This window comes from Dendroctonus ponderosae, unplaced genomic scaffold (genome assembly GCF_020466585.1).
Source record: "Dendroctonus ponderosae isolate FM_Combo_2020 unplaced genomic scaffold, Dpon_F_20191213v2 Dpon_F_20191213_3, whole genome shotgun sequence".
NCBI lineage: Eukaryota > Metazoa > Arthropoda > Insecta > Coleoptera > Curculionidae > Dendroctonus > Dendroctonus ponderosae.
Window position 1 is genome coordinate 934,366 of NW_026018508.1, and position 21,144 is coordinate 955,509.

General features: G+C 40.5%; 7 protein-coding genes across 10 annotated transcripts in view; 4 read left to right on the forward strand and 3 right to left on the reverse strand.

Moving 5' to 3' along the window:
* LOC109542507 (Werner syndrome ATP-dependent helicase) overlaps positions 1-6,250 on the forward strand; it is an 8,406-nt gene extending 2,156 nt beyond the window's left edge. For 2 of the 3 annotated variants that reach the window (XM_019911752.2, XM_019911753.2), the window contains one exon: positions 1,823-4,839. In XM_019911752.2, coding sequence (XP_019767311.1) covers positions 1,855-4,698 — 2,844 coding nt within the window. In that variant the 5' untranslated portion in view covers positions 1,823-1,854 and the 3' untranslated portion in view covers positions 4,699-4,839. Of the gene's footprint in view, positions 1-1,822; positions 4,840-5,922 lie in introns of those variants that run through there. The other variant, XR_002172431.2, reaches the window with a different exon arrangement.
* A 385-nt stretch (positions 6,251-6,635) lies between these two features.
* LOC109542509 lies at positions 6,636-8,517 on the reverse strand. Its single transcript, XM_019911755.2, has 6 exons — positions 8,296-8,517; positions 8,039-8,236; positions 7,559-7,983; positions 7,322-7,502; positions 7,042-7,263; positions 6,636-6,988 (listed from the first exon to the last, which is right to left on the reverse strand). The coding sequence occupies exons 1-6, from the start codon at positions 8,383-8,385 to the stop codon at positions 6,731-6,733; spliced, it is 1,374 nt and encodes a 457-aa protein (XP_019767314.1). The 5' UTR covers positions 8,386-8,517; the 3' UTR covers positions 6,636-6,730.
* A 201-nt stretch (positions 8,518-8,718) lies between these two features.
* Positions 8,719-11,276, reverse strand: LOC109542508 (nucleolar protein 10). Its single transcript, XM_019911754.2, has 7 exons — positions 11,076-11,276; positions 10,735-10,995; positions 10,326-10,675; positions 10,048-10,276; positions 9,345-9,989; positions 9,030-9,292; positions 8,719-8,975 (listed from the first exon to the last, which is right to left on the reverse strand). Exons 1-7 carry the CDS (start codon positions 11,139-11,141, stop codon positions 8,762-8,764), a joined length of 2,028 nt encoding a protein of 675 aa, XP_019767313.2. The 5' UTR covers positions 11,142-11,276; the 3' UTR covers positions 8,719-8,761.
* A 181-nt stretch (positions 11,277-11,457) lies between these two features.
* On the forward strand, positions 11,458-12,169 carry LOC109542514 (probable NADH dehydrogenase [ubiquinone] iron-sulfur protein 6, mitochondrial). Its single transcript, XM_019911762.2, has 3 exons — positions 11,458-11,656; positions 11,707-11,883; positions 11,955-12,169. The coding sequence occupies exons 1-3, from the start codon at positions 11,531-11,533 to the stop codon at positions 12,021-12,023; spliced, it is 372 nt and encodes a 123-aa protein (XP_019767321.1). The 5' UTR covers positions 11,458-11,530; the 3' UTR covers positions 12,024-12,169.
* Positions 12,170-12,179: 10 nt separating this feature from the next.
* LOC109542510 (ATP-dependent RNA helicase WM6) lies at positions 12,180-15,965 on the reverse strand. The gene is made up of 8 exons (XM_019911756.2): positions 15,869-15,965; positions 15,447-15,674; positions 14,956-15,360; positions 14,111-14,229; positions 13,113-13,244; positions 12,793-12,939; positions 12,345-12,600; positions 12,180-12,283 (listed from the first exon to the last, which is right to left on the reverse strand). Exons 2-8 carry the CDS (start codon positions 15,646-15,648, stop codon positions 12,270-12,272), a joined length of 1,275 nt encoding a protein of 424 aa, XP_019767315.1. The 5' UTR covers positions 15,649-15,674; positions 15,869-15,965; the 3' UTR covers positions 12,180-12,269.
* Positions 14,743-18,662, forward strand: LOC109542511 (GDP-fucose protein O-fucosyltransferase 1). Of its 2 annotated transcripts, XM_019911759.2 has the most exons (5): positions 14,746-14,878; positions 16,111-16,523; positions 16,585-16,845; positions 16,900-17,085; positions 17,141-17,904. In XM_019911759.2, exons 2-5 carry the CDS (start codon positions 16,424-16,426, stop codon positions 17,758-17,760), a joined length of 1,167 nt encoding a protein of 388 aa, XP_019767318.2. In that variant the 5' UTR covers positions 14,746-14,878; positions 16,111-16,423; the 3' UTR covers positions 17,761-17,904. The 2 variants fall into 2 exon arrangements, with proteins under 2 accessions (XP_019767317.2, XP_019767318.2); XM_019911758.2 differs by having other exon boundaries at positions 14,743-14,878; positions 16,585-17,085; positions 17,141-18,662.
* An 848-nt stretch (positions 18,663-19,510) lies between these two features.
* LOC109542513 (immediate early response gene 5-like protein) lies at positions 19,511-21,144 on the forward strand. Its single transcript, XM_019911761.2, has one exon. The coding sequence runs from the start codon at positions 19,818-19,820 to the stop codon at positions 20,664-20,666; it is 849 nt and encodes a 282-aa protein (XP_019767320.1). The 5' UTR covers positions 19,511-19,817; the 3' UTR covers positions 20,667-21,144.

The window sequence follows — 21,144 nt, forward strand, 5'->3', positions numbered from 1 at the left end:
GTGAGGGGAAACTTTAGATCTAATAGCCCTAGCAAACCCTACTAAACCACCTAGGCAAACTGAAGTATTCGTCCAGAATCTCGAGATGCATAGTATTTGTAATGTGGTACTTGAAAGGCTTGAATTTGTTTTGTTTTAGAATCAAACGGGCTTCTTCCTTAGAAACATTACATTCACTGGCAGTTTATCTGATTGATAAATTTGGATTAAAATGGGTGTAAGATAAAACTCTTCTTTAATCTTGTCCTTTAAATTTAATCTTCCCGTTTGTTGGTTTTTTAAATGATCCGTATTTTTTCAAGTTGGCTTCCAGTCGTGAAAAAAGTTGTATGCCTGGTTGTCTCCTCTCCATTTATTGGTCCAAATATGAGTTGCTAGCTATATTACTATGTAATTCTATTACAGGTATAGTAACAGAATAGCATGTCATTATTTTCTTCGTTAAAATACATTTTCCCGCCTTCTTTGCTAACAAAATGCATCGTTTTTACTTAGCAACAATAATAATTTTAACTAATTAGATTTATTAACTGCTACAAAAAGTAAAATAAAGTAAAGTAACAATTTCGTGACAATACTGCTAGGTGCTTCTTAATGTTTTTCTTTTGAATTTTTTCGGTTAAAAGAAGAGATAAACATACAAACGTTATATCGTTAAATTCAGAAAAAATAAGCATTTTAAAAGGCCCACAGCCAACTATGATTACCATTTAAAAAAAGAAAAGTTTATTTTTTATCTCGTAAATCAAGTTGACTATGACAACGAGTACCCGTTTATTGAGTTCAACGCAAAAAGTTCTACCAAAGGCAAGTTTAACTTTTTTCCAAGTTAAGCAGTTTACGAAATATGTGATAATTAAAAAAGTGTCGATTTCTTGTCTTCTCAGGATATTTCAAGAACCAGGTCGGGTACCTAAATTTTGAAAACAGTAAGGAATAGGCAATCGAATTCTGCCCAATTTTTCCAATTTAACGGATTTACTATCTTTAAAAATGTAGAAGTTACCCATACCAAGATTCAGAAAATGGCCACCCTGTATATATAWAAATTACTTGTACTACGACGAAGATCTGAAAACACTGTCTGTGTTGTTTCTTCCAAGAGATACGCGAGACCCAATAAGAGGCAATAATTCTTTGAAAACCACTTTTAGTTACCCACCCCWKTWACCCAAAATRTTATGTTAAAATGTTGCGCTCTATTAAATTATCAACACCATGTAGGTTTGTTAAAAATTGTAGCTTTTTATGCGAAAATAAGAAACACGTTTTTTTTACTTGTTGACCAGTACGATTTTTCAACTCAAGTGCGAAACAAAGCATCTGTTTTTTTTTCTTTCTGGTGATCTTGGTGGTTGAGAAACCTTACTAATTTATCTTATTCATCTTCACTTTAACGAGTGGTGCTGTTCAGTTTAGAAATGTGAAATTCCCCTAGTGATATGTTGCCGCATTTTGTGCGAATATCCTGTTATTGTTACGTAGAGTGCGTTCAAACGTAGTGTTGTCACGGTTTATGTAGAATGCCGGTAGAATCGCAAAAAGCTAGTTGCCATAATGTGAATAATTGTTAATTACCTGGAAAAATGTAGAGGAAATTGACAATTTATTAAGATTATAACGAACTTAGAATGTGTGGTTTTCTCATTGAATAACGAGGTAAAATGGCCATTATATCATTATATCATATAAAATCATGCACCATTTTAGCAGGTTTTGAGGACAAAAAATGCAATATTTCTTTTGTAAAATTATATCAATTATTTAATCTGATCTAGTGAAGCTGGACAATCGAAGACCTGAATCATTGCATTTCTTTTAGGCTTTGAGATTGGCAAGTGTATTTTGAATAAAATGGAAATGGATTCATTAGACGATGATTTACTCAATGCGTTTGCGACTCAATGGGAACCAACTGCGCTAGAATCTGGCTCTCAAAACGTTGTAAAGTCTCAAGCGACCGATAAAAGCGATGTTCCCGATTCAAAGTCACTGGAAGTTTTAATGACAAAATTCGGGCATCGACAGTTCCGGCCTTACCAATGGCAAATCATTAGTTCCATCTTGAAGCACAAAAGAGATAACTGTGCCATTATGACAACAGGATATGGCAAGTCTCTATGCTACCAATTTCCTGCAGTGTTTTCGGGAGGAGTTACTTTGGTGATTTCTCCCCTAATATCTCTAATGGAGGACCAAGTGCTGTCTTTGACCATTGCCAATATTCCCGCCTGTTTGCTGGGCACAGCGCAGAAAAACACCGCACAAACGATTGCAGATATTCTGAAAAACAAGTTTTCATTGGTGTATCTCACTCCGGAGTTCTGCACAGGCGAATTCGGCATCAGCTTGCTGAAAGACATGAATTCCTCATTGCAAATAACTCTCATAGCAGTGGATGAGGCTCATTGCGTGAGCAGTTGGGGCCACGATTTCCGCCACTCATACAGACAACTAGGCATGCTCAAAACCCTTTTGCCAGAAGTGCCGGTTTTGGCTGTAACAGCCACTGCGACCGAACGTGTGAAGAATGATATTATAAAAAGTCTAAAACTGCTAAATCCTCAGCTAGTTGGCACGGGGTTCGATAGGCCTAATCTGTACTACGCGGCGCGGCCAAAAGGTTCCAGCCTTTTCGATGATTTGAAGCCGCTAATGACGCGAAAAAATGGCAAGTGGGGCTTTGATGGCTCGACGATAATCTACTGCATTACACGCAAAGACACTGCGAATCTTAGTGAAGTTTTACAGAACCACCAAGTGTCTTGTCTGCCGTATCACGCAGGCCTTTCACTAGCGGTTCGCAAAGAAACCCATGAACAATTCGTCAAAGACAAAATTCCCGTCATTATTGCCACAATTGCCTTTGGAATGGGAATCGATAAACCGGACATTCGAAATGTTATTCATTACGGTTCTTCCGGCTCGATTGAGAGCTACTATCAAGAAGTGGGGCGCGCTGGCAGGGATGGACTGCCGTCCAAATGCGTGGCGTTTTTCAGCTCGCAGGATTTTGCTACTCATGGATTTCTGATTGAAAAGGGCCAAAACTCAAACCGCCGTGCCGAATTACTAAGCACAATGAAGCAATACTTGAATAGCCGTAAGTGTAGACGAGCCTTTCTTGTGTCATACTTTGAGGGCAAAGCCGACTTGTCCATGCCCGAGAGAAGCGACTGTTGCGACAACTGTTTGGCCAAAACTGCTCCAAGTGACCAATCGATTTATGAGGGCGTTGATGAGAGAGATTTCTACGACTTTACAGAGGATGCCGTCAAGTATCTATCGGCAATATCTGCGTTGGGAGGAAAGTACGGTCATGGAATGTACATTATGTTTGTGCGAGGCTCGAAAAGCTCCAAGATTCCAGACCGGCTTAGAAGTCATCCGAGTTTTGGCACCGGGAAGAACAAATCGGACGACTGGTGGAAGGCTATAGCAAACTTTTTGGATCTAAAACACTATCTTAAGCAAGCCAAGAGCAAAACCGCCAGCTCGTTTTCATTTTCAGTGTTCGATGTTAGTGATGAGGGCTTGAAGTTCCTCAACACGCCGCCTGACTCGAGAAAACTGTTAGAACAGCCCACTCTGGGCATTTTACACTTGCTGAAGAAGCGCCAGACAACCAGCGGCTGGATTTCTTCGGGAAAAGCCCCATCTGTGTCCGGCACGGTAGATGTGGTCGATTTTGCAAAAACCGAAGAAACGCACCAGGAAGTCGATGAGCGGCTGCAACTGTTGAGACTGTTGAAGAACGCCAGAAGCCAGCTGGCAAGAAGCAATGACTGCATGCCGTACATGGTGGCCTCCGATTTCATCCTGATGGAAATGGCCAGGCACAAGCCCAGACATCTGGATCAACTTCGGGGCATGAAAATCGAGGGCTTAACTGAGGCCAGAATCGAAAAGTTTGGCCACCAGCTCCTGGAAGTGATCAAAAATAATACTGCGGATGTATGCAAAAGTTCCAATCGAACGCTTTTGGATATCCTCAAAGTCCACCCTATTCCAGGAGCAAAAGTTGTTAGTTCTTCCTCTATCTCGTATGAGTACTTTACCAGTTGCAAGTCAGTGGATCAAGTGGCAGCCAAAAGAAACTTAGCCCTTTCTACTGTTTTTGGCCATTTGGTTTCCCTGTTAAAGTGTGGATATCCAATTAAACTTGAGGACTTAGGAGTGAGCTCTGCGACAAAGCAAACGATCCTTGAAGCCATCAGAAAACTGGGAGGCGTGGTTGCAGAGCTGACCCCCATAAAAGCCCAATGCCCGGACGATGTAACGTATGATCAAATCAAGTGCGTTTGCGCATATTTGCATGTTAGGAAGCACTTGAAAGACTTGGGAGTGCAGTTTGAGGACTTCGATGAGCCTTTGGAAGAACTCCCGCTTGAAGAAAGTTGCGACTCAGAGGCTGGCTTTGACGACCACGAGGACAGTTTATTGTCTGCACTGGTCGACCAAATGGAACAGCAAATCACGGAGGATAAGAAGCAAAGTTTGCCAAATTTGCGTGAAATCAACCAATCCGCAAGTAAAGCACCGGAAGAAGCTCCGCCATTGAAAAAGAGCAAACTGGATGACGAACCAAGGGTGGAAACGTTGGGTCCTACGAATGAGGTTTCAATGGCCAGTGAGGTTAAAAGCAGCCAGTCCGGCAAAAAGAAGCTTCCTGCGTGGTTGATGAATAAGAGAGTTTAATTGGTTAACCCACGAATATAAAAGTTGTTCAGTTTTCGATGTTGGAATGCTGTAGTGCGTTCAATTAGTGTTTCTCGTTAATGTTGATTTGTTTTCTATTTTTATACTTTTGTATTTTCAAGTAAACAGTTTGGATTTTTACAAGTTGTTTTTATTGCATTGCGTTAGTTGTCGAGAAAGGAGCTGAGTAACTGTATTTTCCTCATTGGGCGTTTTCAGAGACGCGGACGCAAATATTTGCGCAATCGAAAATTGGTTGTTTTTCAGTCGTTTACCTTCCAGATAAATTATTTTCCACGGCGGCCTACAAACCTGAAAAACTACCAATTTGAAGCAACAGGCGCAAAAACTCATCTCAATAATTATTAGGATGGTTTTCTTCTACCTTCTCGTTTTTTTTTTGTTAAATTTTAACCTGCATTCTCAACCTTAAATTATTATCGCAGAAACTCTCGTTTTTTTTTAAATATATTTTTGACAAATTTGGCAGCGTTCACAGCGAGTTTACCGTAAATTGGTTAATTACTTAATAGAAACACCCAATTCAGGGCCACTGTCACGGTTGTTTTCTATTTAAAGTTTCATTCCGAATATAAATCAGGACCTTGGTAGCTATTTTTGAAATCGCTTGGAGACACTTTTGCTTGCGCTGCCCACAACTTTGCCCTGTAAATTTTAAAGTTTCACACCTAAACGTTATATAAATATATTGATTGGCATTCCAAACTCTTGACCTTTTAGTCTGAATGTTGCTTTCTCAATTCTACTTGTTATGGTTTTATGGAAAATTAGCTAAAAAGCAGGTAACCCAGTTAGAATAAACTTGTTGATTTGGTAGCGAATTGTATGTTATAAAAGTTTTATTTGTGTTTGTTTATTACACAAATTTGAATTTAAAAACATTAGTTGTTTAATATCAGATAGTGCTAGACCCTTTAGAAAAATATTGATGAATTGTTTTGTGATTGATTATAAGTTGTTTTGGATCCAAGTTCATTTCCAAGGCGCATAATGTGATTGGAAAGCTGCCAACATAACTAACTAGCAACAATAACACATAATTGTTCATATTTGTAACTGCGTCAGTAAGAGCATAAATAATAACAAATTGCTATCTACTGTGGAAAATGATTGGACTAACACAACCCCAATAACAATGTACAGGTCAAAGAAATTTGCCGCATTTCGCTGGATGTTGATCTAAATAGTTATTTTTTCTTGCAGAATGTTGATGTAACCCGAAGAACTGCCGACAGGCTCGTATTTCCAGTTGCGTTTCTACTGGCCAGTCTAGGAGTTGGCGTCTCTTCGTTTAGCCTGAAACAACTTCTAACGACGAAGCACCGCTCGTAAAATGCTGCCCTGACAAAGGAACCGTTAATTTTGTAATGGCTCTGATACTATTTAGTTTCTTATGTACGTAGAAGATAGAAACTAACGTCTAAAATGAAACAAATTCCAATTTTCGCATACAAAAGGTATCACTTTAAGTTTATTTTTACGATCAATTCGGCCCGGATTTCTTTAGTAAATGCCATTTTCTCATAGTAAAGAGACTTGTTTGTTTTATACCTCGTCTTCTGATCCCTTCGTCCACAGTTAAACACTTAATTAATGTTTGTTAAAGCCTTTTAGTAGAATACCATAGATTGTGGTCAAGTTTCCGACGTTGCAATGCTGAACACAGTTTGCGGTTCTTTTAGGCAAAAATAAAACTAACATCAGAGAAGTACAGATAACCAACGTCTGTGCGTTTTCAAGCAGAAGGAATTACGCCTAAAAGAAGATCAAGCAAGAAAAAGAGAAGAAAAAAATAAAAGATCAGCAAGAGAGAAGATATTTAAGTTCAGTCATTTTGAATCTGATTCTTAGCTGAATTACAGAAACTGCGGGAAAGCTGAATAAGAAATTAAAATGTAACAAAGAAGAACAGACAGTTTTCGTCTTAAATTAAAATATTCTATTTCTGAAACACTAAAACGTGCCTGCCACTCTAATAGTGGTCACATATTCAAATTGCTTAAAATAAAGATTAGCTTTGAAATGCAATCTCTAGAATGTTACTTTGGCTTAGAACCAGAAACAGGACAGACAAGAGGGCAAATGATATCCCAACATATTTCCCACTTATCGGTAGATTGAACAGCTTGGCTTTGATCTTCAGACTGGCTGTGTAAATCAAAATAGAGTTTAGATCTTGAAACGGTGTGTTCATGTGGGTGAATGGTCGTGTTATCACTTCTTGACCAACAGTCTTCATGTTGTTGCAGGCAATTGTTAATCTGGCTGCCTGATGGGAAAAATTATGTATTGCCTTTTAATTGTTTCAATAAAATAGCTTACTTGTACAAAAGGCGCTGCGGCAATAAACCACCAAAGAACGACGTTCGCGATATTCACCCCAGTGTAAATGGGCACAATATCATTCGATAGCTCGTAGTGAGCGGCCAACAGCCATAAAGTCCCGGAAATTGCGTAAGTCCCATTGATAAGCGTGAAAATGCAGACTGATGGAGCGACTTCTTGATTCAAGTAGGTGAGCAATTTGCGAAACTCTTCAATATCCTTGAAAGTTCATTAACTAGACTCATTCAATTGCATTTTGCAAATGCATTTTACTCACTCGAATCCACTGGAGCGGTCTAATGGATTGTTGCAGCAACTTTTCCCTTATAAACTGTACGTAGCTTCTTAGCAGTTGGGCTTGTAGACAGTAGTTGGAAATTACACTAGCTTGAACGATATCATGCCAGATCAAACACACAACTAGCAGAATCTTTAGAGTTAATTGCACTTGAAACGGACTAAAGTGCAAATAATTGCATGAGCTTCACTTTAGAGTCTGCCCCAAGTTACCTACCCATCTTCGAACCATTTCATAGTAACATCCCCTTCAACCATCATGTAACTGACCAGGCCAATAGTGGCCAGCATCCAAACAAAACTGCCTACGACGAAAGTCCAGAGAGTTTTGACTATTTGCCGCTGATGTAGCTGCATGTTTGGTAGGTGGCTGGATGTGAGAAATACCCTTTCGATTAAAACCGGCAGCTGATTGTCGTCGTTCGTTCTAAACACAACCGAAGCATACAGGTAGCCGGTGAAATGGAGGAGGCTTGGGAAGATGAAGCTGGAACTGAGCGAACCCGTGCAGCTCTTTTCATACATGGCCTTCAGGTGCAGTTTTGAGTGCAAATGGGTTGAGGTCATGCTGCCGAAGCCTCGATCTCTTCGAAAACAGGACATGTACTGAAGACAGTAGCCCAGCAGCAGAAATATAACGACCTGAAGAGGGAAAGAAGAAAATACCGCAGAATACTGTAAAAACAATAAATGTTACCTGCATGCTATACATTGCGTTGAGCCATTTAACGCAACAGCCCCATTGACTGTGTTCTCCAATTATGGGCCTCAGCCCCACCAGGCTTAGAAACCTCATATACGGCCCCAGCAGCTCCCGTTTGCAAACAGTTAAAATCCCCGTAATACTGTAAGGATCAAAGGAATCTTCCATTATCATTACGTTGTGTTCGTCTCCCTACAATATCCAAGAGTTTCCTTCCATTAAGCCTCAATTTGCACCTCAACTCAACCGACCATACTGGTGGATGAAATTAAGTTTGCCTCCAAGCTCTGATCATCATGAGATAAAGCTTTATTTTCCATGTCTAGATGAGTTTTCATCATGTTCAATATCTCAACAGTTGAAGGCGAAAAGTTCCACACATTGAGTTGCACAAAAATAAACAAAAAACTACATTAATATTTGTCTGTCAAGCAATTCAGTTAGACCACAGTAGACTGACTATCTTGCCTCGATATGAAGGCGCCGATAACCTTTTGCAATGTTTATAAATCGACAATGTGGCATTCCATAAAGTATGCGAAATAATCCCAAGAATACTGCCAACACCAGGCCGTCGATCCCAACTCTATCTCAGAGAGTAATTTAATTTAAGCGCTATATCAAAATACTTGTTTCATAGAACAATTATTTTGAAAGTTGTAGTAAAACTAGACTTTTAGCAACAACAATTACTGTTTAATTTCATAATTTACAAGTTTAGGACTTTCTTCTGTTAAATCTGGGCTTCTGTTTCGCTTTAAAGCCGAAAGCGGGCCGCACCACCTTCTTCCTCTCCTCTTTGTGCCTTTTGTTGCTTTCCTCCACTCGATTGTCGCGCCGTTTCCGCGTGGAAAACGTCATTTCTCTGTTCCCCACTGAGTTGTACTTAACCGAGTCGGTTTCGTTTGCCACTCTCTCGCCAAGGGGAGCCCTAATTGAAAAAAACTGTAAAAAACAGGCTAGCATGATGCTGCAGATAACTTACTTGTTCACTTTCGGCCTGATAATTTTCAGGCCACGTGCTGCGCCCAGAGGTTTTGCTGCGTCTTCTTCTGCCAGCTGCTGCCTTTCATCGGCCCTGTCTTTCTCCCTTTGCTCCTTTTGTATCAGTCGATGTTGCTTTTTCACTTCTTTTGACCAGGTGTGCTCGTCATCGGAACTGGCCTCGTCCGAAGAAGCTATTGAACTGTCCTGTTCCTCAATCTCCTCTGCATCATCTGGCAGGACTTCGCGGACAGCGCCGAACATCTAAAGACAAACATCTAGTATTTTTTCTGAGGGTTGCAAGTGCATTGAATACCTTTTTTTTAGTTGCCTTGCCATTGTCCATGTTCGAAAGCACCGGGTTTAATAGTCGATACTCTTCAGCGGTGGTTTGCACCTCAAAGTCAGGATTATGAAACAGGGCCTTGAATCGGTTGTCCTGCAACAAATTTGCAGATTCTGGCTTCTTCTTCTTGGCATTGGCTTGATCGGACATAATCTTCAGCGCCAGCTGTTTGTTTACAGCCGGTAGTTTGTACAGTTCCACTCTTCCCTCCCGTTGCTTTTCAATGGCTTCCTTGATTTTCTTCTTGCGGTATCCCTCCAGCTCGAAGGGATCGGCCACTGATTTGGCCTTTTTGTATAATCGCACATCGAGGAAATATCCGTGCATGTATGCTCTGAGCACTGTTGAGCCAATCAAATGTTCCAGACCGAGCGCTTCCAACTCTTGCTTTGTTACGAACTTGTAGTCATCATAGACGGTTTCCGTGGTAGACTCCTGAAGTTCCTCGGTTAAAGAGTCGAGGAAACTGGCCCACTTTGGAGCAGGGCCTAAACTTGGGATAAAGTACGTTTGGATCTTCGTACTTTCCTGGGCCATGAAAAATAGCCCACTGTTTGGCACAATGCACAAATTGTTGAACCCAATTGAGGAATCTATGGAAGTATACAGTTTACCCTGAAAAAGAAAGGATTGTCACCATTTTAACTGAGAGTGCTCTGGGGTCGATGCTCACATTATTTTTGTTCCAGATCTTCAGCACTGATTCATCGAGAGAATAAATAAGGTCTTGCTGATAATGAAACGCCAAATCCTTTATCGGTTGGTCACACATGTGGTCCTTGACAATGAATGGCTTGTCTGAGCGAATATCGTAAAGGAGAATTTGGCCAGTGGCCGTACCCACACCCATCTGAACGCCGCCGTTAAATTGCAAAGCGGTGACCGAAGGAAATCCCTGCAACCTAACAATCAGTTAAAACAACAGGGTTATTTAATTGTTGCTCAACTGACCTTTTATTTTCGTTGAGGCAAGTGAAAGCGCAGTCCAAAACGCCCACTCTCTCTTTAGCTCTTGGATCCCAAGCTTCAACTCGACCTTCTTTAGTGCCGCAAGCCAATAGATGATGGACGGGGTTTATGACGCATTTATTAATTTCCGAAGCCTCAGTACTATACGGAGTCATGAATTGGCCCCTTTGCAAATTCAGTCTGTAAATGTCTGAAGATGCCCCTACAACAAACAGGTCGCAGCTTGGGGGATGATATTTCATATCGCGTCCAAATTTCGGTATCCGCAGCCGATAATAACGTCCATAAGCGGCGTGAAGCTCCAAATAGCGATCGCATTGCAGAAAAACCAGCTAAAACAGAAAAAAAACAGTTTTGAAGTTGGAAAACTCAAATTTAAGGAAAGGCCTACTTTGCTGTAATCGTCACTGAGGACTTCGAAAGTGACTGCCTCTGAATCAAAACACCTTTCGAACTTCAGAGACAAGTTATTCACATCGAAGCACTTAATGCGGGGCTTGTAGATCCCGGTAGCCAGAACGTAGTTCCCGTCCTTTGACACTCTCACTGTGTTGCTCACGCCAGGCATATCAAAGTCCTGAATGAGCTCAATCCGCCTTTTGATATCAACATTCTTTTTCAGTAGAGCACGTCGCTTTCTCTCAGTTAACCACTGCAAGAAAAAGGGGTGACTAGTTGAAAACAAGCTAAGATTGGTAAGACCGGTTGATTGTGCTTTAAATGTACCCTCACCTCTGGAAGCGACTTTCCAGTGCTTAAATTGTAAATTTTCACGTTGTTGGACTCAGAAACCTGCATTTTGGCCTCTTAAACACTCAAAAAATAAAAAACAACATGCCGTAACAGTGAAACATGTTATGAGCTAAACTAAGGTTATGACCACAGAACATATCCCCTGGGTAGGGGGATATTTTGTGGTTATGACAGAGGTTATGATGCAATACTCGTCTTTATCTATCATAGATGAAGACAAGAGAAAATATTATCTATAATGCAAATGCCGACCCTGACAAATGACATCAAAGATAGATGCGGTGTTGTTAGTTTCATTGCCATCAGGTTTTCTCAGTTGCACTCACGTATATTCATGAAAGACTTGGCTCGCAAGAAAGGCAACATGGCTTTTCTTGACAATGGCAGCTGGATTAACCTAACCTCTTACAAAACTTAAAATTACATCATAAAAAATGTCTAGAATAACTTTATCCAAGCTATGCCATAATGTTCGAATTAACCAATCCAGGTTGGTTACCTTATGCACTAGAAACGCATCAACATCCACACCACAAGACCAGGAAACTCATACAGGACAGGTTAGGGACGATTTTAAGTTGGAAGTTGTTGCCTGTAACTGGTTTTTCAGAAATTTGACCCAAAAGACTACAGATTAGCGCGATTTGTCGATCGTCCCAAAAATGTAAACCCCAATTTTTCTATCAAATTGATTGAAGAGGCTCCTCCAAAGTCATGCAAAGACAGGGTTGTTTTTTGCGATGGAGGTAGTGGACCTGAAGGACATCCAAGGGTTTACATCAACTTGGTGAGTAAATGTTTACATTAAATTTACACTCGTTCATACTCAATTTTATTATTATTCACTGATAATTGCAGGATAAACCAGGAAATCACTCTTGTGGATACTGCGGTTTGAGGTTCTACAAAGATGGCCACCACCATTAAGCTCTTAAAGGAAGCGCCAGCCAAGTAGATGAAATGAATAATCCATTTTCAGTATATTAGCTTAGAAACTGTTTATAAGTTCATCATTAAACAGCCTCACTATTTATGGAAAAGCGTTCTAATAAACTTAAAAAAGGAAATAGGAATCGAACTGCCTTTTTAAAACAAAAAATTTATTACTACAAATTAGAATTATTTTCATCAATCTTATTCGGTAAAAAATACACATATTTATTATTTATAACTTCATCGTCCTTCAACTGAAACAAAAAAACTGTGTCAGAACAATCGAATCATAAGTACAAATTAAAAACTACTTACTGTAAGAACTGAGATCGATTTCATCGGGCAATTCTGTGATGTTGACGTCAAAACGATCCTGAACCTCGTTCAGAATCTTAGCGTCGCTTTCCTCTGACACGAAAGTAATTGCCAATCCTTTCGTTCCAAACCGACCAGCTCTGGCAACCCTATGCAGGTAGGTGTCGGAATCTTCTGGCATGTCGTAGTTGAAAACAATGTTGACTCGTTCTATGTCCATCCCTCTACCGAATAAATTCGTGGCAACCAATATCCTCTGAAAATTAACAATCTTTTAGTCAAACTGAAAAGACGTTGCAATTAATGTCGCTCCGATTTACTTCAAGTATCAGAGAGATTCCCATCAACGTAAATAATCAGGAGTCATATGTCCCTACGTTTCTATCATCATGTAAATGAATAAAAAAACACACTCATTTAAAAGCTCCCGTTTTAACATAAAGCTTACCTTTTGAAAATCCTTAAATTGTTCGTATCGAGACAGTCTTTCTTTCTGATCCATTCCTCTGTGGATGCCTATGGCTGGGAAATTTTGTTCAGTAAGTAGCTGCGCCAGTGCCACACATCTTTGAACAGATTTCACGAAAATAACAACCTGCAAGGAAAAACTATAAAATACACAGCATCTAAACTTACACAATATGCAGCAGAAACTGTGAAAAAATCAGAAAGAGAGTTCAAATAGCTAAATCATACTTGCGTCATAAAGCAAATTCATCATAAAACAAGGAACAGGAATTAATTTTGACGTCGAAAACCAGCACAAACCTGGTTAAATTCCAGAACATCCAGCAGCTCAAATAATTTTTTGTTCTTCTCATTTTCCTTCAGTTTTACATAATGCTGTTGAAGACCGTGCAACGTCAGCTTTGCTTCATCGTCAACATATACTTCCATGGGCTAAAAACAAGTAAATACGTAATGACACACACAGATTTAACAGCAAGGAATTAGCGATCTTTCGAGCTGAAACCAGACAACAATAGAAGATATATTTTGCAAATACTTTTACTCAATGAAAGCATCGCAAATTAAGACCGCTAATACCTTCTCCGTTTTATTCAACATGGAAGATAACTCTCGGCATAAAAAGCGACTTTAAATCGTGTACAAGTAGGAAAACCCCTTTGAATTAAGCACGACAGAAATCTTCAATGATGCAACAAACATTTTGACGGAATAGTAAAGACTGAAGTGAAATACCGAGAATTACAAATCTCTTTCCTACTCCATTTATTACATAGAAATGCTGCGGTCACAGGGCAGGTAGTCTCCCTCCATTGATGGTCCAATCGCAACCATGGACATGGAAGTTCCCCATCTCGTGACGGTAATGGAAGAAGACAGGTCAGGTGTGTGAATTTCAAATTTTGTTGTACTGTAGCTCGGCCAAAAATTAAGATACGCGGGACTCCATTGCTGGTTATCTTCTTCACCCCAATCCCGTCCCTGCCTACTCGTTGGGCTACAGTACGCTATTCCCAAGTGATTTACTTTGTTGTGTTCAACATATGACGAATGCCCATCAATTTTGTTGTACTGTAGCACGGCCAAAACAACCTAATCCCACCCTCCGTCAGATTCAAGTTCTTCATAGCCCTCCCAAACCGACCTACTCGTTGGGCTACAGTACACTACCACAAGATCGTCGTTCGTCAATTGGCTTTGTAAAACGGCTTTCATTTAGAAGAATTCTGAACTTTTCATGAAGCACACGCCGCGCTTTGCATTGGAGAATAAGGTGTAGAATAATAACGTTCAATTACATCTTGCATAAACTTCTTGCAGATCGGTCGAATATCTTTGCTTAAAGTGGCGCTGAACATCATCACTTGTTTGCCATGTGGGGTGTTTCTGTAGATTTCTTGTACATCACGCCTCATATCTGGAACAACAACAAATACCCATTAGCGGATATTCTATGCAAATTTAAATTTTTGGTAGTGAGAAATTGGATCAGAGAGATTCCCATTTGCGTAAATAATCAGGAGTCATATGTCCCTACGGTTCTATCATCATTGAAAAGTCCTACTAAACTTTGAAAATAATGACGATCAAGGTGCCGTTTTAATCCCTCTAAATTCTTAGTTTGATTACCTTAAAGATCACTTAAAATTAAGCGCTTTCAGCAAAAAAAAATTCCTGGGTGGTGTGTAAATTAAGCCTAAAAACACCCACAAACTTTTTAAACTCGCTTTTCCAAAACCACTTATTTATGCACGAAAAGAGATTACCTTTTCATTTTGATTTTCTACTTTGGTGGCAGTTTGGCAACGCGGCACGGTTTTTCGGCTCTGTGCAGGCCGCGACTGCGCGTAGACAGCGCAAAATAGATCGTATTCCCGACAATTATATACCAAAGTAAATAACGCAAAAAGTCAACCATCAACTTGAAACGTTTTGCAGTTTGGCAAGACCGCTCGAAATTAGCCTGAAAATGGTGATTTTAATCAAACTATGTGTTTTTTAGCTTAATATATGGACCACAAGATATTTTTTTCGCTGAAAGTGCTTAAATTGAAGTGTTCTTTAAGGTAAAAAAAGAAAAAACTAAAGATTCGGATAGACTCAAACGACAACAAGAACTGACAATAAAATCAATGACGCTTACCTAACAATTCTAGCATTTTATCACATTCATCCAAAATGAAATGTTTCAAATGCTTCAAATTGAGTTTCTTCGACTTGACCAAAGCCAATATCCTGCCAGGCGTACCAACCACAATGTGAGGGCAATTGTTCTTCAGCATTTCTTCATCCTTTTGAATCGGCAGGCCACCAAAGAAGACACCCACTTTAATACTTGGCATGTACTTGCTGAATCGTTCATATTCCTTGCTGATTTGGAAAGCTAGTTCCCTCGTGTGGCACATTACCAGAACATACACCACGTTTTCAGTGGGTTCGAGCTGCTGAAGTGTGGCGAGAACGAATACCGCCGTTTTCCCCATACCAGACTTGGCTTGACATAGAATGTCCATACCAAGAACAGCTTGTGGAATACATTCATGTTGAACTGTAATAATCGAAAAACATTGTTAGAACCACGTCAATTGACTGTTCTCGTTAAAAATTGGTAAAGAACTGAAACGATTTGCATACCTTCAGATGGATGTTCAAATCCGCAGTCCACGATGGCTCGCAGTATTTCCGGTTTAAGAAGGAAGTCTCGGAATCCCGAACTGTGAATAGATACATATGTGCCCTTTACTGCCTTTTTGGTTTCTTGAGTTTCGGCTTCATGTACAGTTTGCTCAGTCTGCTCTTCATCTTCATAGTCGAGAAGATCTTCAGCGTCCGCCATTTCTGATTTTTAATTATTGGAACTCACTGGAAATAACAGACATATTTTACTGCTTGATGTTTCCAAAAAGACGCCACTTCAAAATCAACAAATGCCGAGGAAGTAAACGAATTCACACAAAAATATACAACACAGTATGTTATTCATGCAATAGAGACTGAATTCCGCCCTTTACTATAAAGAAAGCGTTGAAGATTTACTAGATAATGTTGGAACTTACCTCAGTCAGACAGACGAACCGACAAGAAACGCAACACAACTTAAAATGGCGCTAAGCGGATATGAGTGACGTTGTCTTGCGCAAAAGTGAAGCCAAATTGACACAGCGACAATGCCAAGTGTGTGTGAACCAAAATAAACTTTGGCTATATAATAACTACAATACAAATATTTAATAAAACATTATAATTGAAATCTTTAACTATTCACTTTGATGCCATTTCTCTTATATTATTATTGCAGATTTTAGAACTGCTCTGGGAGACGGCAAGTGAAGAATGGGATAATGTTGCTAATGCAAAGTTATCTAAAGTACAAGGAAAACGGCTGGAAATGCGCAACATTGCTTCAGAGTTCTGGACTTGACAATCGGCAAGGCGATGGTTTTCCTTTTTTTCGTGTATAAGGTTGACGGAGATAAAAGTTTCGACAAGAATATACACTCGATAGCTGTCATTAATGGATTTTAGAAAAATTATCAATTGTTTGACAATAAACTGCCGGCATATTTACGATTTTGTTTATATTAACATTTCCTTGCAAAATATCATTCATAATGGCCTTATTGTACGTTCTATCCATTTTGATAGTTTACCTGATCCAAAATAGTGTTTCTTTCGACCCTTCGGGTTATATGGTTTACTGCCCATGTATGGGTAAGAAAATCCCTGAATTCCTTACATGTATCTAGTAATTTAGCATTTGCACCATTGGCAGGCCGCTTTGGAAATCAAGCTGATCATTTCCTCGGCTCATTGGCCTTTGCCAAGGCCCTGAACAGAACCCTAGTGTTGCCCCCTTGGATTGAATATAGGTATGGGGAGCGGCTCCCAAAAATTGTGCCTTTTAGCACCTACTTTACGACGGCTCCACTGCTGGAGTTTCACAAAGTTATCCCAATGAAGACCTTTATGGATTCGATTGCCCCTTATGAATGGCCCAGTAAGCAACGGGTAGTTTTCTGCTATATGGCCAGAGGTAAGGTACTTGTAGTAATGTATAAATCCACACTTGCCTCTCCGTTACTTTTAGGCGATAGTAAGTCATGCAATGCAAAAGAAGGCAACCCCTTCGGGGCTTTTTGGGACTCCATTCAGGTGGATTTTGTTGACTCAGAGTTTTATGGCCCTTTACACCATGATGTAAGTAACGAGGATATAGTGAAGAAGTGGAAAGAGATTTACCCACCAGACAAGTGGCCAGTTTTAGCATTTACTGGTAAGTTTCGATTTCTACTTCAACACTTCAACGAATGAAATTGTGGCGCATGCAGGTGCCCCAGCAAGTTTTCCTGTAGCCGATGAGAATCGCCATATTCACAAACACCTCGTCTGGTCGAAAGACATCGAAGACAAGGCGAAAAAGTTCTTGAGCAGCCGAATGCCCAAAGGTGCTTTCATAGGCATTCACTTGAGAAATGGGGTTGATTGGGTGCGAGCTTGCAAACATATCCCAGAAAGCCCCAATCTGTTTGCCGCCCCCCAATGTCTCGGCTACAGGAACGAGAAAGGTAACGCTACTGCAGAAATGTGTTTGCCTTCGAAAGAACAAATTGTGAAACAGCTGAAAAAGGCCATAAAGAACATGAACGATTTAGCTAAAGTAGACAGTCACAAGACTGTTCGGGCGGTTTTTGTGGCTTCCGATAACCATCACATGATAGAGGAATTGCGAAGTGCCTTACATAAGTTGAAAGTGACAGTGGTCAAATTGAACACCCCAGACCCTCATGTAGATTTAGCAATTTTGGGAAAGTCAAATGTTTTTATAGGAAATTGTATATCGTCATTCAGTGCCTTTGTGAAAAGAGAACGGGATTCTAGGGGTGCCCCCTCGTTGTTTTGGGGCTTCCCTGTTACGAGGTCCAGAGCTAAATATCGAGACGAACTGTAAACGTGGAAATATTTGTGGACAAAGTTATCATAAGACTGATTGAGTTTTTAGGAAATTTGCCCTATAACCTGTCAATTGAGAAATTTGGTTAAAGAAATAAGCATTTTAGTGTTTCTAAATAAGCAAGATAAACCGTTAAATGTACTAGATGGGGATTATTTTAATTCTCTTGATAGCTCAGTTTCTAAAGCTGGGTGGCAGGCAGACTTGACTATAAAAGGGCCCAGAGTAAGGTGAGGCCTCCTTGTTTAATGTTTTGGGGTGCACAATCTTAAAAACTAAATATTTTCGCCGTTATCGCCGATTGTACTGACAAAAAAATAAAATGAGCTATAATGAAACGCTCGCGAATTGCATGCATGGGCCAACTTGAAATACATTTGTGTCGATATTAAGGTTGTACAAGAGAGACATCCATTATTAAACCCATATTTACTGAGCTGGCAAAAATTGGAATATGGACGATTTTTTAAAAATATTTATGTGATTCTAAAACGACGTGTTTTCTAAAGACTGGAAATTTGGAATTGCCTTTTGCGATAGTTTCGAAGAAACATTTTTTTTAAGGAGAGAGCGCTTTTATCAAACTGACAGAAATCCATATTTCAGGTAATTTTTACATTAAACATTCACCATTTTTTAGTCAAATATCTTCTAAATACTTGCGAAAACTTCAAATCACCAATTGAATTACTTTGAAAGATTCAAATATTTGGAGAAGCGAGCGCACTTAAGTAGGAACGTCCATTATTGGACTCATCTATCTCAAGCTGAAAAAATTACTATTTGAGGTGATTTTTACGAGACATTTCTCATTCTTCTAGTCAAGTGTCTTGTATAGGTCGTAAAAATTTCAAATTGTTATTTGGGTTAGTTTGGAAGAATACAACTTTTGTAACTAGCGAACGCACTTAAATGAGCTTTAATTTAATTAGCCATTATGAAAACCTTTTCGGAGCACAAAAATGCCTGCTTTTCCTAATTTTTCTTTTTCTGTTTATCAGCTGGCAGTGATCCAGAGCCACTTTTCGCTCTTCGATTTATGCTTGATTTATTGATTAAAGCAGGCTTTCTTCGTGTTCTCTCCTTCTCCTTTCTAGCTCTTATTTTTTTTCCACTTAATGGGACTTCAAGGGGTTTCGCCATGCTTGATATAATGTCGGACGTTGGTGTAAATTCTGACCAATGGAAACGCTGTCGGATGCATGTGACTTCAGCCGAAAACTGAGAAGATGTCGCCAGTATGATTAGAGAATGAGATTAGCGCGTAGCTGCACTGGTATAAACTAAAATGAACAGATGGGGCAGGGTGATCCTTAACTATGTTATCTTTTCTTTGATGGAATTTCACTTTTAATCAGCAGATTTTCGTATGGCGTTGGGTGGATGCGCTGGTCTATGTAAAACTTTATCATTATGGCATGACGCGTTAGTTTTCGAATTTGCAAAAGCCATGAAAAGTAAATGACTAAACACTTTTCAAAGTGTTTCAAGTTACTATTCGATCGTTGGTTTCGCATACATAAATATTTGTTAGGGTCAGTCCAGGATTAGTCAGTTGCAATAAACTGGCTGGCACTGATGCCCATTTAATTCTGGAATTTGTTACTCATGCCCAGGAAAATAGCTTTTAGACGTTTATCAATCAGACAAAGGGTATTCGGGCGTGTGCGTACGCAACGACGCCAACATTTTTGTGTACAACTTCCGTTTTACTAAGCGGAGCGTCAGTGTACCAGCCAATAAAGGTTATTCTATACGTTGTATTTACGTATTATGAGCGCAATGTGCCCTGTTGCTGCCGCCCACATCGGCCATCGGACAACTTCGACTATCACCGGCAAGGCCGCGTTTCATTGGTGAACGACACGTTGAAAGTAGGTTGTGACGTGACAGTGCGAGTCTATAAGTAGAGGGTCGAAGCAAACACTGCCTTGTTTAGCGGTAGCTGTTGCTGGCGACGGTTGTGAGCGAAAAGTTGAGCGTCTGTTACGTGTGTTGTGGTGTGTAATTGTGAGAGAAACGTTCGAAAAACAAATCAGTCCAGTAAGATTGACATGGCTAGTGAGGCGCAAAGATTAATCGGAATCTCCCTAACAAAAATTGCCCAATCGCGATCTCATCGTGGCGGCGTCAGCCTGCACAAGAACCTACTGGTGGCCACTGTTCTGCAAAAGGCCCGCTACATCTTCATGGAGGAGGCGTACAATATGGTACATTACCATGCTCCCGTGCCCATTCAGACCAGGCCGACCCTAGCTGAGGACGACCTAGTGGGCCTCACTGCTGAAGAGGCTGGTTTGGAGTCCACCGGCCTACCAGGTGACCTGCAGGAGTCCTCGTCCAGCGGGGGCGATAGCGCAGATCCGGATTTTCTGCAGCCGTCCTGCGTGAAATGCAACGAGAGTCAACAGGACAAGGAGAACCATCCGCCCTACTCGAGCGAGCTGACCTACTTGGACCTGGATAAGACCTCCAACGTGCTGAGGGAGAGGAGCAACTCCACTGCCTCGCTCAAGAGGCGGCGAGCGGTGGCTGAATGGGAAACCGAGGAGGCTGTTCAGTCCATTCTCCCCAAGAGGAGCCGACCGGAGAACGAAGCTAGTGAACTTAGTGATAGCAGCAGTAGCAGTGACGATTCAGTGTTCTTGGATGATGCAACCATTCTCTCGGACATTGTGAGCAAAGAAGTCGAAGCTGAGAGATGCCACGAGACGGCCTCCAACGCAATGGAAATCGACCGCATCACGTCCTTGGTGTCGATCTTCAGTTTCAGCATGGGCTCAGGGGGCGACGCGCCTGGCAAGCTCAACAGGTCCATGTCCACCCCCGATCTGTGTTCGGCTCAAGCGAAGGAGTCCCAGGACAGTTTACAGCAAAGGCCATTTCTTGCCATGACAGTGTAATATCGATGTGAACAACAAATGTCGGCTGAAGCTGCCCTGGACCGTCCTTGTGCTAATTCCATGTGATACTGTAATGTTAATTCGGACGGATCGACCAGGGGCTTATGAACGACCAGCTGTATCAGTTCTTCAGTGAACCTTTGTGATAGTGAGACATGTTAACTAAGTAGTTAATTGTATTTTTGTAAAACGAATCAATTGATGTGGACCATCCAAGATCACACACCCCAAGCTGCGCCCCTGTTGGCAATTTAAATACATTCCAAATTTAGGCAGGTAGCTGGGTCATTTACATTTGAATCGAGGCTGTTGTACGGGCGCGTGAGAAAATCCTACTGGGGTTGATTGGGATCATTTCGGTCGCATACTCTGTATATATGTTTTATACTGGCAACCTACGGTTCCGTTCTAGGAACCCCCCTTACTTTATTCTTGTACATAAAATATTATATATTTGAAATACATTTTTTAATATGTT